Genomic DNA, 19,479 nt, shown 5'->3' on the forward strand with positions numbered 1-19,479 from the left:
AAGATAGAGGAGGGCGGAGGGCGAGAAAGATGGAGTTGGATAGAGAAGAGGGAGAGTAAGAGTGTGAAGAATAAAGATGAGAACCGCAAAGCAAAGATTTAGGTTACTTTCGTGTCGGATTGAAATCGGGCTCAAGCCAAGTTAATTAAATTATCAAAAGTCCTCAAGTATGATAAAGAAAAAGTTTAGGTTGCACAATATCAGATTGAAAGAATTTTCTGCAGTTGAATTATGCCAAGCAGGGAGTAGATAATTAAGTGTAACACATAGAGAAGATCTGGATACAATTTGGATGCACTTTGTAAGCATAGAGAATTTAATTAGGTTCTGGATGATCTAAGTAAACTGGGATGAAACTTTGACTGTGACCGGTGAGTCCTTAGAGCGAGCTTTGTTTTATTGGAGATAAAATGCTTGATCAAATATAAACATTACATCACACCCTACATATGACTTCCATGGTTGAAAACTAAGAAGAAACTGAGCAAGGCGTGAACATGATTTGAGATATCTACTCATGTTTATTATTGCATTTCCAAAATTTCGATCTCTTTGCAGGCACGATTACAAACTACAAAGCCATCCTCATTAATCAATTTGATTACTGAAATCTAAATACTGTCCCAGAAAAACAAAAATTAAGTTCTTGGTTCTGTGGAATACTCGTCATAATATTACAGTCTAGGTTAATTTGTAACCGTTACGTTACAATGAGTGAATTTATTTCATTGTTTTAATACCTAAAACTCTTGGATTCGTAATTAGTCCAATGTTGATTAACCAAAACCTTAGTTACTCTAATTGTTCCGTCCGCTAATACACAACAAATGCACAATCCCGCTCCTGATCAAATACCCGGAGTTCTTAATTTTGAAGAAAGGAAAGGAGAGAGATCACAGAGGAAGCAATACCTATTTGAAGAACTCTGGTGGAAGACGACGATGCGAGGACTTTGGAGACGACGATGAATTTGATCGCAAAAGGAAAAGATGATGATATCTCACTTCTCTCTTAGTTGTGCAAATCCACCATTCAGATAATCCTTTTCCAAGTCGTAAATTAATGTCTAACTAACTTACTTATCTCTCTGTATACACCAATGCTAGGTTAATAGAAAGACCGGCAAATACTTCAAATATATCTCTAAAATTTATAATTCTGATATGATAATATAATAGTCAGTTTTTATATCCGGTACTAGTTTCAATATCATATTAGGTATAAAAAATAATATATTAGTCAAGAAAATTAGATCCGTTAAAATTTCTCTTTATTAAATATGATTGTAATGAATATTATTAGTATTTGATTATAAGATATATCGCTTAATATTAGACAATCTAAATTTAATTTTTTATCTCTATTTGTTATCAAATTTTAATTTAAATTAATATTAAACTAATAAGATATATATGTAAGTAATTAAAAAAATAATCCAAGAGACAGAACTTTATTAAGCTTTCATCAAGTTAACTATGAAGATATATTAATACCCTTATTCTAATATATATGTACATTACTTTTGGTTAACAATATATATATTATTTGATAAATTAACGAGATAATATAATTATAAAAATAAATAAAAAAACAAATGTGAATAGTATACATATAAATATGAATTTTTTTTTAAAAAAATGGGGATCTATATGTAAAAGAATAGTGTAGACTTAGAAATTAGAAAAAATTACATATAATACTCTATTTTTAATGAAATTATAATTTACACCTTATATTTTTATTATTTACAAATTGAGTTCTATAATTTAGCGAATATATATAAAAAATGCTTTTTGTTAGATCGGTTAGCTAAACTTAATTAAAATCGTGAGTTAAATTAATTATACTAAAAAATTTATAAAAATATATTCGGCAAAGTTATACTTATTATTTACTAACTCAACCCAACTACAGTAAACCCAGCCCAATTAAGCTCAACTCATCTGAAACCCAATCCGGGTTGGACAAGCAGGACGTGCTCTTCCCGGCGTCAAATTCGAGGAGCGACGTGGTGGTCGAGGTGTTGGATATCGGGGTTTGGCCCGTGCGCAAAAGCTCCAATGACACCGGCTTGGGCCCCGTCCCTGCCATGTGGAAAGGCACATGCCAGACGGGCAGGGACTTCAACTCCGCCGCTTGTAATCGGAACCTCATCGGAGCTCGCTTCTTCCCTAGGGACTACGAGGCCGGCATGGACTGATGGACCCCATAGATGAGTTGAAGGAGTCGAAGTCACCGCGCGACAACGACAACCACGAGACCCGCACATCGTCCACGACCGTCGGATCCCCCATCGGGATCAATACACGTGGCATGTCTATGCGGGCGAATGTGGCGGCCTACAAGGTGTGCTAGATCGGGGGCTGCTTCAGCTTGGACATACTGGCTGCCATGGATGCCGTCGTGGCGGACGGTTGCCACGTGCTCTCCCTCTCCCTTGGCGGCAGCTCCGCCGACTACTTCCACGATAGCGTGGCGATCGGGGCCGGCATGCTCGACCGAGACTTCCCGACCGACGTCGTGCTAGGTAACGGCCAAAACTTTTCAGGCGTGTCGCTCTACAGCGAAAAGCCGCTACCGAACACTCTGCTCTCGGTGGCCGGGAAGGTCATGCCCTGCGATCGAGGCATCAAAGCGAGGGTGCAGAATGGGTACGTGGTGGAAAAGGCAGGTGGGTCCGGGATGGTGCTCGCGAACAGCCGCGGTGAACGGAGAGGAGCTCGTCGTCGATGCCCACCTCCTCCCCGCCACCGGAGTAGGCCAAAAGACTGGGGAGAGGCCATAAAGGCCTACTTCTTAACCAACTCCAACCCCATCGCCACCATCCTCTTCAGCCATGCCGGCGTGCGGCTCTCGCCGGTCGTGGCCGCGTTCTCGTCTCGCGAGCCCAACCTCGTCACACCGGAGATACTCAAGTCGGACATGATTAGGGGTGGCAAAATTTGACCCGACCCGATAACCCGACACGATAACCCGGCATTTAATCGGGTTTGGGTTTGGTATAATCGGGTTCGGGTCATAAACGGGTCAACCCGCCTAACCCGTTTAATAAACGGGTCGTGTTCGAGTTTATACAACTGACCCGTTTTGACCCGTTTGACCCGTTTAATTATACGGGTCGGGTCTAGTTGGGTCGGGTTAACCCGCCAACCCGTTTATATATATATATATAATATATATATATAACCTAACCCTCTCTCTCAAATATATATATATATATACATATATATATACCTAACCGGCTAACCCTCCCCACTCTCCACTCCAGCCGCCTCTGCCTTTCCAAATATTTGCCCCCATCTCTAATCTCTCTCTCCAGCGGCGATCGTCTGCCACCGTGTCTCCGCCTGCCGCCTCCCGCATCTCCGTCTGCCTCCTGCCGTCTCCACTCCGCGTCTCCCGTACCTCCGGCGTCTCCGCCTGCCATCTGCACTCCCCATCTCCTGCATCTCCGCCTGCCATCTCCTCTCTCTGTCTCCGCCTACCGCCCACCACCGAGTCTCTCCCTGTCTTCGCTTTTCACGGTGCTGCAGTCTCTGCCTGCCGCCCCCGCTCCCTTTCTCCGCTTGCCGCGTCTCCTCTCCTCCTCTCCCTGTCTTCGCTTTTTGCGGTGCTGCAGTCTCCGCCTGCCGCCGTGCTGCAATCTCCGTCTGCCGCCCCCGCTCTTTCTCCGCTTGCCGCAACCGTCTGCCGCGGTGCCTCCGTCCTTGTATCTGCTTGCCACGGTGCCTCCATCCCCTTCCCCATCTCCGCCTGCCCTCCTCTCCTCTCTTTGATGTGTTCACTCTCCTCCAACCGCCTCTCCGTCCCTAGCCGCACCGACCACCTTGTCTTCCTTGGCAGATCCGGAGCTCGCGCCATGGGAACCAGCTCCTAGAGCCTTGCCTCCACCGCTGCTGCTTTGTCAACACCAACGTTGAAGCTTGAGACATTTGAATTTATTTTTACTAAATTTTCCTGACCCGAACCCGGCTAACCCGACCCGATTGCCACCCCTAGACATGATCGCCCCCGGGTCAGCCGATACTTAGGGCATTTTACGTGTTTTAGAAATAAAATATATCTAATTAACATTTGTAATATTATTTCAAATTTAAGTGAATTTTTTGTGTACAAATTCACTAATTTATTAGGCTCAATTTATAAATAATAAAAATTATAGATATTAAAAGGCAAAATATTATATGTAAATTCTCCTTAAAAATTATAAGAATTTTTAGTGTTACTATGTACTTTTGAGTATGATTATAGGACTTATATCTCTTCATTACCTTAGAAGATAGATAGAGAAGAATGTAATCTATTTTGGTGAGTTATGAAAGGATCCATTTTACTCTTTCCTTTTTGGAAGCTTAATTGAGAAATAAGAATGTTGGAACATAGAGGCGATTACTGCTTGTATTGGAGTAACACTTGTAGCCAAGTAATGCTTCTACATATTAACGTACTTTTCGTCAACATAATAAACAGCATAATGGTAGCAAATTATGTCACTATAATAATATCATCAATTAGTTTATCTAAATGATTTATTTTTAATAGCTTATGAGATTGTTAGTTAATTATAAGATAAACAACTAGGCTAATCTTAATTCTACAATACATAGACTAAATAGCCGGGTTAAATATTCTACTAAATGGGTGAAAATCTACATAATATCGATCATTGTGTTTATCATGAGCTAGTAAAATCTAAATCTGCCCTCTGGGTTATAATAATGGCCTTGTTAAACTAAATTATAAAACTAGGGTAAATTGCTTCCTTAAACAAGACCGATGTTAGAACTATTTGCCGTCAAATACACATGCATTTATATGTAAACCCTATGTGATTCTCGTATGACTGGTTAGTTAATGATTTCATAAATCTAAATAAGTAGTTTACAACCCAACTAGTTGAGAAATAAAATAACTAGAAGAAAACTAGGGAGTACAACCTAACAAGTTCAAAAGATAAAATAATTCAAAGAAAGTAAATCAACTAATTCTCAATGGATTGTGTGCTAAATGACTATACAAAATATTTATCTTGCATTTATATTTACTCTTAGATTATTTTGTACTATACTTTGATGAATTATATTTCACTACCTGGAATGACAGTTTCTTAAGCTAGATCCTATATTAGCCTTTGAGTAACGTAATTATTACGATAATAATTACTTTATGTAAATATTACATTTAAGACATGTATATGCTTTGCCTACTAAGATAGATGTAATCGATATAATTTTTAATAAGTTTTAACTTAGTCATTCACTTAATCATAATACATGTTTTAACTTTAATCAAATTCTCAATCATAGTTAAAACTTAAATTACATTTAAGTTTTAACTATACACTCATACAGAGTAATAAATTATAGAGCAGTAAGTTATTATTATAAATATTTAAATTTCAGTAAGATAGTAGTAAAGTCAATTTATTATAATTATGCATTTATATAAGAATATGATAATTAAGTAGAGTATGGACTTATGCTTAATATTAATTATTACAATTGTAATTTAGTTAGGAATTGGAACATGGTTTAAAGTAAAGTAAAATAAAATAAAAGTAACAAAATTAATCTTGGGCCGGAAACCAAACTCCAAAGTTGGTCGAGCCCACAAAGGAAAAAGGCTTCAATAAGGACTAACCCACATACCAATTAAACTGGTAAGAAGAGTCAGAGGAGGAGGAAGAAGAAGTGGAAGGAGATGGCCATGGCGTTTACCTTTTCAATCAACTAAGCAACGGAGAAGAACCAGGAGGAGGAAATGCAAAATACTTCATAAAAATGCAATGAACTAGTAGGGATGATAGAGCTCTTACCGACGAGTCCGATGGAGATCTTAGCAGGGGTCGAGCGACGTAGAGTCACTGTTGAATACTTCGATTGAGAGAGGGAGGGAGATGGGAGATGAGAGGAAGAAGACGAAGTAAAAGAGTGAAAAAAGGGAAGGAGGATTTTACATACAAACCACGGTGGCGAGTGCCTCGCACGTTCATTTCTAATTAATTAATTATTTATTTATTTATTTATTTTCGGGGTTTTTACCGAGGTTCCGGTTACACGGTTAACCAGAAGGTGTTATTTGGTCTGAAAAGTTGTAAGATTCACAAGAATGTAGAGCTCGAGTTAGACTCTTAAAAGGAACCCACGAATAGGAAGGAAGAGCAAGAGGAACATTTGTGGGTCCAGTTTTGTGGGTTGTGACAGCGAGAGGAAACGAACGGCCCACGAGGAGGGGAGGTAAATGTAATGCGTGCAGACGCGAGTCGCATTCCCGAGTCCCGACAGAGCTGGGGCCCACGGGAGTCCACAGCCTGCATGGCGCGCGCGAGAAGGGTGGGACCCGCACGACCGCGCGTGCGGAAGCGAGGTGCGCGGTGTGCTTGGTGGGCCTCGTGGGCTTTAACGACGAGAGAAAATTACAATTAACACCCTATATTTTATCTATATTATAGATAAATAGATAGATAGATATTCCTATTTTCTTAATTATTATTTTACAAATAGAATCTTTTATCATCAAACCACACTCTACCGTTTGATAAGTAAATAATATTTAATCGGATCATAATGCTGGCTTAATTATAGAATTGAAATTAAGCCTCCAAAATAAGAACTGAACAGGACATTAACCAATTTTATTTAGTATTATTTATTTTAAATAGTTAAATAATATATTTATAGATAATTCTAAAAACTAAAAAATATCACTGAAAGCAATACGATTGTATTTCATCTATTATTCAGCTATTTTATACTAATATTTAGGGTTATGCATATCAAATCATATGACTTGTACAAAATCATAATTACTTTAATTTTTTAAAATATAATTATTTTAATTAAGGTCTAAATAGCCAGGATAATAATATAATAGAATGGCAAATAGGCAAATTTAAAACCAGTGAGCAATCTAGCCGATTGTAAACCTATTCTAATTGCACGGTTCACTAATTAAACCATCAGGTTGACCCGAATTTACCAAGTTAATTATATTTTCAAACTGATTACAAAATAAAATTGATTCACTAATTGGACGACTCTTTTTTTTTTTGTTGTTGCAAATATGAAGCTCTATATATAAATAATAAAAAGAGATGGATTTTTCTAATCCTGTAATATAATTCTCCCATTAGTGTATGCCTGTATGCCACTTAGAATTGACTTTCTTCCGCATGGTTTTTAAAACTCAACTAATTCTCGAAGATTTTTATATGAAAAAAGTCATAAAATCTATGTAGCGGTTACGAAAAGTTTACAAATAATCATGTCTCAATCTTAATAATTCTCAATCTCTTTGAGATGTTATGTGGGCTGGATCTCAATCGTAACATTTCAATACCTTCCTTGCATACTCTCCTAATACCTATGATTTTGATCTCTCCTAAACTTACAAGCGGAAGCTTGAGTAATACCAAAAGGATACTTAGGGTTAAGTCTCATAAACTGTCATAAAATCCTCTGTCACATATGTTCTAATTACTTTTTAATAGTTAGAACCACATTATGGAAACTTATCTTTTTGTCTTCAATTTACTCACCAAAGCTCTCTCTACACTTACAATAACTCTCATACATAAAATCTAGATTCTTCTGTTACAAATATATCATATCCTGATGATCACATTGTCAAACTACAACAAGCTTACATCTTAGTCTTCTTAGGGCAAAAGGAAACATAGGTTCTCATCTTTAGACCTTTATCATATGAGAGAAATAGACCGACAGATAGCAACAACTGAATTGCAGATGATGCGATGATCACTTTTTATGTACTGCATTAGACCAACTTGCCTTAAAGGTAAAGCATGCGAGACATGAACGACAGGTAAGATAGCTTCTCTTTTCAGATTGATATTATAATATACACATATATATATGACCATTTCTTTTCTTTTTAAATCGATGGATGGATGGATGGATATTTTGTTGTTGCTTTTACTAACCTTAGCATCTGCAAACCTTATTATGAGAATAATATCTTCTAAGGGATGAAATGAAGTATAGAGCATAAGATCCAATGGATGTTTTAGTGGTGCATGCCACTATGCCATTCTAGGAAGCATACACCTTGATCTTGAGGAAGGTACGTACATAGTGTGGGTCCACAAAATCTTTAATGTATGATAAATCACACAGCCTTCAGAGGAATATTATGATCAGCTCCTCTGACCTTAGGCATCTTATCATGTCTTTCTTGCTTTCAAATTTATCTTTTGTAGTAGTGGGTAGCAGGGAATTGGAGATTGTTATCATGTGGAAGCCAGAGGTTCCACAGAGAAAAGTACTGTGTGGAGAAAGAAAGAAAGAAAGAAAAAGGAGTGAGACTTTTCTTGTTAGCATATTGTGGAATCACCATATATATATATATATAAATAAAAGAGAGAGAGAGAGAGAGAGAGAGAGAGAGAGAGAGAGAGAGAGAGAGAGAGAGAGAGAGAGAGAGAGAGAGAGAGAGAGAGAGAGTATAATAAGATGAGTTAATTGGAAGGACAAAAGAAAGAGGAGAGGCAATATTGATATCTACAAGTGAAAATTCAAATGTCCTATAACTATAAGAAATATATAAGAAATAATGTACCACACACAAGAATTATATATCAGTGCAGAATAATAAAGCTTAGTTAAAACAGACAAATCTCAGACATAAGTAATTTTCTCCCACCAGAATTGGGATAAAAATCAATGATTTTATTAAGAATTAAATTAACCATTAAAATTAGTGTATGCAGTAATGAAATAAATTTCTAGACTGTCTATCTATATCGACAATTATATTTGTAAGATTTTTCTCACTCAAATTCTTGATGTATTATATTCTATAATTAATTTTTAATCTTGATAACCCTCCAGATGGGTGTTTCTTTTTAAATGACTCTTAGAAATTTAAAAGAAAAAACCCTTTAGGATGTTGTGATGATGGGATCCCAAGTGAATATTTTAACAAATCAAAATTTGAAAGTTTGAGGCTCAAATATCAAATAGTTGACCACCAGTTCAAGCCAGTGATCACTTCTGAAAATATGCTAGCCCTCCACAATTGGTCATGTATGCTAACATCCTAAAATGTATCAAGAGTAAGTGAGTAATATTAGTAGCCTAATAATGAGCTCATCAAAAACCCAACTGCATCAATCATATAATAAAGAAGTGTAGGTGGAGTAATTACCAAATAGTATAATAAAGAACTTTTTGTACGTAGTGTGCATGGAGGCATGCAAGAGTCTTGTAAGTAGGCATGCAAGTGTCCTTTGTTTTCTTTCCCAAGTAGTAAAGTTCTTCTAGGTTCACTTCTTTCATCAAAAAACAAACAAAAAAGTTCTCATATAATATATATATGTTTCAAAGATTAATTAAGTATTGATGAGCAGAACCACTTCAAGTGGAAAGGACTCCTTGGAGGTGTATTGCTTTTGAAAGGACTATGCAATTATGCATGCATGTAAGGATATCTAGCTAGGGAGAGAGAGACAGAGAGGGGGAAGAGTTTGTGATGCATTTGGAAGTTAAACAAGAATTAATAGGTCACGTCCCATCACTAGTACTCGTCATTAAGAACAGAGACATGCACGTACGTACGTACGTACGTTAATCGATCCTGCCCATTTTGATCTCTTTCCGAAATGATAAAAGAAGGGTACATGAAGGTGCATGCATGGACAATGTCAGAAGGATTGCCCGCCCTCCACAGAGATCTCGACACTTGAAAGCTTTCTAATGGGATGCATTCGTTTCACAGTTTCTCACTGCAAGGGTGAGAACCTGAGGCCGAGAGGGATGGAGGAAGGGGACAACTTTTGGTTCTAGATAAAAGGATATACTAAATAATACTATTCTATGTTCTTGATTGGTTATAGGAGAATGAAAAATTATGATTAAAATAAATATAAAAATATTTATCTTAATTCTTTTTATTTAGGTGTTTGGGTGCAAAAAGATTACTATTTCCCTAGCTTATTGCAGATAGATATTTATCATTTTTTAAGAAAGATAGGAAATAGGTTTAAATTAAATATAAATTATGATTTTAGTTTAGATTATTATATTATGATATCATTATAATATAATTTAACTTATCATAATCTAAATATAGATAACAAATAGCATACATCTCATAAAACATTTTCACTATAAATATATTCTAACATATCGCAACACTCAAATTAATTACGAATTAGAATATATTAGAATAGAGAGAGCAAATCGATCATTTTTCGTTCTGGATAAAAGAGTTGGATAACCCTTTTTCTTTTTTTAATGCCGATCAAAATTTCAAATAAAGATTAGAGAATAAATTTCTAAGATAAACATTGCAGATAAATTTTCTTACCTCAAGGCTTAAATTTGTAACTAAACATCAAATAATCTATACCGTTATATTAAAAGTACCATATGAATTATTTCACGCATAAGCCTAGTTATATTATTACTCTTATTTTGATTAAATTTATTTCACATATTATGTCAAAAATTATTACTTTTCTTTCGTACCACCTACATATCTCATTCTATTTTTTTTCCTTAACTCACTCAATTTTTTTATCCATTACTCTTTCCTACTGATCACTTATCTTATTTACTAGTATGTATCTTATACCTATAAGAAAATGAGAATAGATTTATATGTCAAATCAATATTAATTAAGTCAAATTTTTTACTTCTTAATTTTATTTTTTATTTCCATTTTATGTCACATAAAAAATAATTATTATACTATCATCCTAATTTATTTTTATACTCTAGTTTAAAGATATAAGTTATATAACGAGAAATTAGAAGAACTACTCTAAATCATAAATGCCAATTTTTTTGCCTACAAAATATTTTAAAAATAGTGAAATGTCTCTAATTAAGGATAGGGTTTTTTGCCTTTAATAATGTTTTAATTAAACCTATGTTACTAAAATTCGAACTTAAAATTTTAAATATAAAACTACTCTTCTTATTCTATAAGTAAGAAAGATAGATATAGATAAAGGTGCCTAGTCGCAGTCGCACAGGCTGGAGTCTAACCCAAGCTTGAACGTGACCTAAAAGATGGTCAAGCCTAGCACGTTTGGTTCGAATCCAATCCGACCCTACCTGACGGTGACCCAGAAAAGTGACCATTGCAAAATCGTAATTAACGTCAAAAACGAAGGTTAATAAGGTTGCTCGATTTTCTCCTATACTGCTAGATCAGACACGCTTGGGTTTCAAAAAAGCGTTCACAAAACTTTGTAATCTCAAAATTGCCCCTCGAAACCAATGCGGGGCCCACGCCTTCAGTTAGTTACTCCGCTGATTCCGTCGAATAATACGTACCCGGTGGCCAGTATCTGAATGGAGACTCCTAGGATACAGTCGTAAATATTTGAAAAGACATGGGGTTGTCTCGTAATCCTCTCATGGGCTATCATATCACGACGTGTATTCTTCGCGGGCCCCACTTCTCACCTCCTCCTACGTAGACTTTTATATATATATTTATTTATTTATTTTTTCCCCTCTTTTGTTTTCCTATTAAGCCCCTGATAGAAAAGAATTTATGAGTCTCCTTAAATCAAAATATAGAAAAGTTATAAACAACCGACTCCCTCTCACCGTTCTCTCCTCCTCCTCCTCCTCTCTTTCGATCTCCAATACCTTTCAAAAGAATAGGAGAAAAGGAGAGGATGTCTCTCTCCTTCTTCCTCTCACTAAGGCGGTAATCTCACCCCCTCCCTCCCTAACCTTATCCTCCTCATCCTCCATGAACACCTCCTCTTCTTATCCTTCGTCCTGTAGCTTTCTTCTTTTACTGCAACAACTTCTCGAGGCGATCCTTTCCTGATCTGGAAATGATCAAACGGTGGAGAAGGGCGGGGTTCATGCGATGAGAAGATGGTCCCGGCTCTCGTCCTCCTCCGGCGACTCCGCGACGCCCATGGTGCCTTCCTCCTCGGCTTTTTACAAAAAAAACCCTCTCTGACGACCAAATTATCCAAATGACCTACGAGCCCTCTAACGCCACAAACCAAGAAGAAGAAGAAGAAGAAGAAGAAGAAGAAGAAGAAGAAAAGAGAAGAAGAAGAAGAAGAAAGAGAAGAAAGAGAAGAAGAAGAAGAAGAAGAAGAAGAAGAAAGAGAGGAAGTAGCAACTACCACTACCACTACCACTATTACTACGACTACGAGCAATAGCAATAGCAATAGCAAATCCTGGCTCCAATTGGGTCCCACGTTATCCGCGGCTCCGCCCCAAATCGAGAGAAGAGAAGGGCTAATGGAGCTCGAATTGTTCCCCGACAAGCCTTCGTCGTCGTCGTCGTCGTCCAATCCCGCGATCAGCAGCATTGCCCCGATGCTCTACCGGGAAAATTGGAGCCGGATTTTGCCGATTGCAGCGGCGGCGCCGGCGATGACGGCGGTGGATATAGCTGTGGTCCCCCCGCCGCGGGCGCGCGCCGGAGTTTGGTTCTTTCTCCAGGCTTCACAAAACCAGTGAGTCTAGTTATATTGGAATTAACTGATTAATTTGATTGTATTTCTTTGTTCTTGGAGAATATAAGCCTTTAGATTTAATTTATTTCAGGGGAAAGGAACCATTCTTGCCACAAATACCCAAGGGCTACTTGAGGATTAAGTACTAAATTCGACATTCCTTGTTACGTACCATTTTTGTTTATTTTTTCTATTGGTTTATTTTTTTTTCTGATCCTATTCCTTTCTTGGTGTTCATAGGGATGGGAGGATAACAGTTAGATTGCTGATTAAGTACCTGGTTAATAAGCTTGGGCTGGAGGACGAATCTGAGGTATTAACTCTAATCTCATTGATTAATTAACATATCTGCATGTTATTTAAGATTAAGGAAGTTGTATGGAATTAGTACATGATGTTTGTGTACATTTGTGCTTTCCCATAGTTGGTGAAAGGAACTTAGGAGCTAGCAAGGGCACTAAGAATTGTGGGGTTGAGTAGCTTTTGGTAATACCATGTGTGATATATTAGGTGGGGTGTTAATGACAAAGGCTTCCATGGGTTGCATGCTTGAGTTTGGTAGATGGTTAGTTATCTATGGTGATGATGTGGGTTGTTTGGATGGATGGCCATGCTTTAAGTGCATGGGATGGTAAACTCTAGGGCTTTTTACCATCATGACAAAGTAAGTCATATTCATGGTAAGATGGACTGCCATCAATAGAAGAAAGCTATTGTAGTGTATTAAAGCAGTTGTATAGTATTTCAAAAGCTAAACATGGAGATAAAACTAAGTTTCTCTACCAAGCTTGAAAAAGGTTGTAAGGGACTGTCAAAGGTCATTACTCACCCACCTCCATTGAAAGCAATGCATCGCACAAGAAACAACTTGTAGATTTAGTTATGAGTAAGCTCTCTCTCTCTCTCTCTCTCTCTCTCTCTCTCTCTAATAAGTAGGACAAGATCTCCTCATAATGACATTTAGATTTTGGTTCCTTCACAACTCTATGTCTGGTTATAAGTATATATCCAGAAGTATAGTGGAGTACATCTTTTGCTGAAAAGTTGAGACAATTTACTTAAAAAAAGTTGTATTAAGTACAACTGTTTTCCTTACATCATTTCATTGTTATGATTTCAATTTGTGCAGAAATGCATCCACTAGCAGCTTATACAAATCTAGTTATTTGATGCTTGTGTGAGAAAGTCTAGAATTCAATAGGTTGAGATTGAATATATTCTAAGCTGCATTGTGTCTTAGTATATTGCATTGTTTCTTAGGTGCATTGTTGTACGCTGTTTCCGCAATAATAGCTAAATTAAGGCAAATGTTCATGCTACTGTTATATATGAGTCCGCCTTGTTTTTTCTTACTAGAACCATTCGTTATTCGAATCTATCATGGCCATAGGTTACAAATTTTGTAATGTCCTTTTGTCTTAGGTAGGCAATAAAAACGATGCAACACTTAGTCTTATTTGACTGAATGTTTCACTGTGAAAATGATTCCTGAACATCATATAGAGCAACATATAAAAGATTTGTTAGATTAATAGGTTTGATAATTTTGATAATTATAGAATATTTTGGTGAGTATGGATCCATAACATATGCATCTAAGTGAATGATGCCTCCGGTAGTAGTACATTTCTTTGTACTTAGAAAATATGCTCCTAATGTACATTTCTTTGTACTTATCTTTATTTTACTCTATTTTCGCAAGTGTCCTTTCAGAAATATAGGATTTTCATATATTTTCTCATTGTCTCTCTGCCTAGCTCTTCTATTAGACATTGTTCTTTTGTATCTAGATAATCGCTCCCCCACTTCCTTGAGCATTGCTATCTCTTATTCTTCCAATTCTGTTGATAAATTCATCCACTCAACATTCTCTTCAAGAAAATATATTGTTTTCTAGTTACCCAGTATTTAGTATCTCTCGATCATTATGTTCAAATTCTCTTTTCTTTTTTTTTACTTTGATGCCCACTTTTGCTCTAGTTGATTCTATCTTTTAACCTTGGTCAACCATTTATAGTTAACCTTTTGACCTATCTATCCTCACCTTATAACCTAGAACTTGTCTCCATTCCTTAGACATTGTCTTCAAGCTGATAAAAGCTAAGTAGAGGGAAAGAAATGTCTAGAAGATCATCCTAATTACCTTTCTTCATTTACTATGGAATAACACCATTATTAATCTCATTTTAAGTTTTTACCAGGATATATTATATAACAGTTTTATACTCTTCTGGAAAACTATAGGTCTTTCTCTTATGATTGCAAATAAAGTTTAGTTTGAAAAATAATATACAGGAAAGAAGTATATATATCAAACATCAACTTCAGGTTAAATTTATTTCTTTCCAGTAGAAACAAATCAAAAAAATCATGCATGTTTCAGCAATCAACTGAGTACAAAAGTTGCCTTGCATTCAATGCCTTCAATATATAGCACAAGAAGTTCAATATGACAACTGTTTGTTCTTTAGTTCGCAGCAGATATATGCACTTTAGTAACCCAGTAAATTTTCTTTTTCTTTTTTTGAAAAAAAAAACCCAATAATTTATTGAGCTTATGCTTTCATTCCTCTCCATTCCTCTTGCATTAATATATTTTATCTTGATGAAGTATTGGAAACATCATCTTGACATAGAGCTTGTAAGATCATCATTCCCCCTCCATTAATATATTCATGGTATGCAACTCTTTTATTTCAAAGCTCATCTCTATGCATTCATTTTGAACACTATTAAGTGATGTGGATGCATGTGAGAAGAGGGAAATGATCAAGAAAACAATGCCACTTCACATATATTTATTAAGACAACAATGGCACACATGCATTAATTTCATGCACAGTGCAACCATGATTAAGGCCATTTATCTATATATAGTTGTACGAAAGTTATACCATTTTGTTTTATTAGTTCGTCCCTTCTTTCTTTATAGCCAATTGGACTTTAATTATGGCCTAATTAAATAGCTTACACAAGGGTACCCCGTACAAAATTAAGACAAACCCTAACTTAATTAAAATACGTGGGACTTTTGCATGCTCTTGGATCTATCACATGTCATGCTCTCGTTGGTCTCACGTCACCCTCTCACCTCTTTAATCCTAGACTAGACCTCACACCTAACCCTAACAAGCCAAGGATTGAGGTTAGAGGAGCCATCAAGAGGGCTCAAGTGGTGGTGCACTTTGTGGGATTTTTGTTATATGAAGTCTCCCATCACCATCCCATTTCAGGCCCACAAGTGATCAATTTGCACATAGGAATTTGTCATATGATGATTGATGAAGCGTTGGAGGAAAGGTATGTGTGTGCATGGAGCGAAGGGTAACTGTTCATATCTAGGAAAAGTGAATCATGCATTAATTCCATGTTGGTGTGGTTGAAAGCAATCAGAAGAATGATCCTTAGAAATGGAAAGGACCACTCTCTCCTTTCCATATTTCTACAATTTAATTCTAGTGCATCGAAGAAATAAATACATGAGGGAGAGAAGAGAGTTGTCTCCATTATTAGGGTTTGATTGGCCTCTAGTGCTGTTAGGTTGTAAAGAGAACATGGTGGAGGAGTTATCTACAGTGCAGAGGAGTGATAATGTCTTTACTTTCCATGCGGCAAGAATAAAATATATATATATAATACATACGAAAAAGACAGGCATTAATAAACTCGTAGATAAACTATAATTTAAGTCAAATAGTCGATTATAAATATGCCAAGGGGGATGCTATTCCGTGCATTGACAATGCGATATATTTGAGCAAGAATTAGAAAGACAACATATTGAATTGGTTTGAAGTAGGATAAGAAGAAAAATAAAAACCTAACATGCAATGCACGAGGACGACGTGCATGCAGTTTTGTTGTGTAGTGTAACGTTAGGTAGTAGTGAAAGGGGGGAAAAGATAACACCGAGCTCTTCGGCGTACATTTTGGATCAATATTCTTGTCTTCTTCTTCTTCTCTCTCTCCCTCTCTCTACCGATGAAAAGCCTAATTATTATTATTATTATTATATTTCTTAGGTAGGTTTATTTTGTTTAGAAGAGCAAGAATTAGTACGTGCTTAGTACTAAAGGATGATTAGTTAGTCTTGTTGAAATGAGACATGCAAGAATGACAGGTAATTAGGGGAGCAAATCATGGATCGTGCATGGCATGATTAAGATTCGCGCATTAATTGTCGTGCTGGGATTTAATAAATGTATGATTATCTTGCACATGGCTCCATTTTAGACATTGACTTAGTCCTGCTTAATTTATCTTAACAGAGAATTTATAAATAAACTAAAAAAAATTACTAGAATTTAATAGAAAGTCTCGAACATTTTATCTTTATCTCATTATTTTATGATGTTTAAGATTAAACAACAACAATACCTGTGTTTAATCTATTGATATCTAGATGCGATTTTACTGCTTTAGAGGTTTGATGTGATTCATATTTTGTTCAAATTGATACTTTAGTTTGCCTTTAATCTATTTTAGAGACTTAACTTAGTTTTGTAATTAAGTTAATCCGATATTAATCGTTTAGAGGGCATTATTTGTAATACAGTCAACACGGCCTTGTCTACGGAGAGAAAGGATTATTCCCAATGAAATGGGTATTATGGGAATGCGATTAAATTCCTTAATGTCACCAGTAAATCCAATGTCTCTATCCCAATCCACCGTCTATGTTCAACCACGTATTAACTGCCGGAAAATGGAACTTTTAACGTCATACGTTGATGTGAATAATTTAAATAGAGGACATCACAGTTTGGTCCCATGCATTGTACCTATAACATCACTTTGAAAAGACAACCATACCTATACATTATTAATGCAATCTTAGCAACCTCCCCACCTAATTAATGGAAATCTTTTTCAAGTTTAAACTGACACCGTTGGATTAAATTAAGTTGCTTAACTTCAAGTTTGGGCCAATTAATTTTAGAGATCTAAGCTTTAGTTCTTATTATGTTATGCATGCATATCAAACTAATCTTTACGAGAATAGAATAAATAAATAAATAAATAAATAAATAAATAAATAAATAAATACAGGTGGAGATTACATGCAGAGGACGACGTCTTCTTCCGGTGTTGACGTTGCAGCAAGTTCGCGACAGCATCTGGTGTTCGAGGGTGGCATTGTCGTCGATTCGACAATCATTGGTCGCGGATCATCTCGTCATGATGTTGCAGTACGGTCGAACCGCATAGATTAACTTTTTTGCATCCATGTTCTCGTGTGTAATTAATTTAGTCAATTTATACGGATTCCTTTTCGTGACTTTTGAAATGGTCTTCTCCTTTTCTTTCTCATCGTCTACTTCTTTCTTTGAGAATTGAAATAGATTTTGGAGGCACAAAATGGATCTTTTTTTACAAAGGGAAAGGGGGGACTTAGTGTGGGCTAATTGACTCACATTAACCTACTAGAATTCTATTTTATTAAAGATTTCTTTTTCTTTTTTTTTAAGAGTCTTAAAGTAAAAATGATGAAGGTAACTCATGAGCTTTTTTTGACATTTGTTAGTTAAAGTAGGGGTATTTTTGGAAAAAGGGACAAGGTTAGCTTCAAACTATAAAAAGCTCATAATGTAGGGGCTTTTTTGTGAAAATTCTGCAATGTAAATTATAATGGGCCTTCTTTAAATCAAGTAGGAGGTCTTCATCATGGAAGAATAGAAAGAAAGAGGCCAAGAAGTTGAGATTTCACCAGATAACTGTTCCTGAGAGAAAGAGAGAGAGAGAGAGAGAGAGATAGAGAGAGATGAGTGTATGCATTAAAGTTTACCGAGCAAGTTACTATGATATGCAATCGTTTATTGACAACCATCTTTAAGTATCTTTTGAGCAAAGATCACCTAATATTTTATTTTTTTTTGAGAGAGAAAGCTCGTTTGCAGCTTAATCAATTAGATATTTATAAGCCTGATGCAGTATTAATCTCGGAATGCATATAATATGGTAGCAAGATAAAACAACCCGACGTCGTTACAACATCCTAAATATCAAGCTCCGATGAATCCTTAAGATAGAGCAATGACGATGAAAATCGTGAATGGAAAGAGGTTGATAAAAAGAAAGTGAATAAACATAAAAAAAAGGGAGAAAAATAGTAAAATACTTGTGAGGAAATACTCCCGAAACCCTAGTAGGAGAGGAACAGGCGGCTAAAATTTTTTTTCCGAAACCCTAGTAGAGAAGCTCTAGATCACTTAATAATTCATTTGGCTCATTTGGTGATCAAGCTCTTTTAACTTTGCATTGCATAATGGAACAAATATTTGCAATAAGCAAGTGGGAAAGAGATGTTCCCCTTTAAATTAGCAATAATAAAAGAGCATTTTGCAAAATTTAAAAAAAAGTCCATGTGGTTTTAATTTTTGTTTATTTAACTTATTTTCTTTTTTTTCATTACATAATCACCCAATTGACTTTATTTAGGCCAAAGTACCTTTGTTTTATTTTTTTTTAAAGAAGAGAGAAAGGTCGATTTTGCAATTAATACTACCTTTTCTCTTTCAAAACAAAATCAATATATTTTCTTAAAAGAAAATCACTTTTTAATTTAAAAAAAAGAGTATAGAGAACATTAAAGAAAATTAACTCGGCCATATATTTGAGTGTCATGTGTTCGTAACCTTGTATATTTATTTTCGGATTTATAGTCAACTATATTTTAAATTCTTATACGTTCAAAAATAAATACAAATGTATTCGAGTTTTGATCCGAATCAATAGTTGTACTCAGTAGAACGGTAATTAAATTCACTATTTGAACAAGAATTTATCATTATATGTCTAAAGTATTTTACAAATCACATCCTATATTTTATCTATTTTATGATTCACATTCATTTTTAACTATTTTGTAACCCGACTCTTTTTTTTTTGTTCTATAATTCTCATTTAACACCCTGATATTATTTTGACTAACTAGTATCAACCAAATTACTAAAATACCTTTACCATTATTTTTCCTCCTCTTTGCTCCTCCTCCTCTAAATAAAACATGAGTAATATAAGT

General features: G+C 35.7%; 1 protein-coding gene across 1 annotated transcript; it reads left to right on the forward strand.

Moving 5' to 3' along the window:
- Positions 1-11,556: 11,556 nt before the first annotated feature.
- Positions 11,557-17,809, forward strand: LOC140765103 (protein LAX PANICLE 2-like). The gene is made up of 4 exons (XM_073104026.1): positions 11,557-12,458; positions 12,550-12,600; positions 12,699-12,771; positions 17,508-17,809. The coding sequence occupies exons 1-4, from the start codon at positions 12,241-12,243 to the stop codon at positions 17,664-17,666; spliced, it is 501 nt and encodes a 166-aa protein (XP_072960127.1). The 5' UTR covers positions 11,557-12,240; the 3' UTR covers positions 17,667-17,809.
- The last annotated feature ends 1,670 nt before the right edge of the window (positions 17,810-19,479 follow it).

This window comes from Typha angustifolia, chromosome 1 (genome assembly GCF_048772165.1).
Source record: "Typha angustifolia cultivar Huaian chromosome 1, ASM4877216v1, whole genome shotgun sequence".
Taxonomy (NCBI): domain Eukaryota; kingdom Viridiplantae; phylum Streptophyta; class Magnoliopsida; order Poales; family Typhaceae; genus Typha; species Typha angustifolia.

Excerpts from the sequence above, each read along its gene's own strand:
- LOC140765103 (XM_073104026.1), top strand. The coding sequence starts at position 12,241 with ATGGAGCTCGAATTGTTCCCCGACAAGCCTTCGTCGTCGTCGTCGTCG. Across the intron at positions 12,601-12,698 it reads AAGGGCTACTTGAGGATTAA|GGATGGGAGGATAACAGTTA; the intron begins GTACTAAATTCG and ends TGGTGTTCATAG. Across the intron at positions 12,772-17,507 it reads GGCTGGAGGACGAATCTGAG|GTGGAGATTACATGCAGAGG; the intron begins GTATTAACTCTA and ends AAATAAATACAG.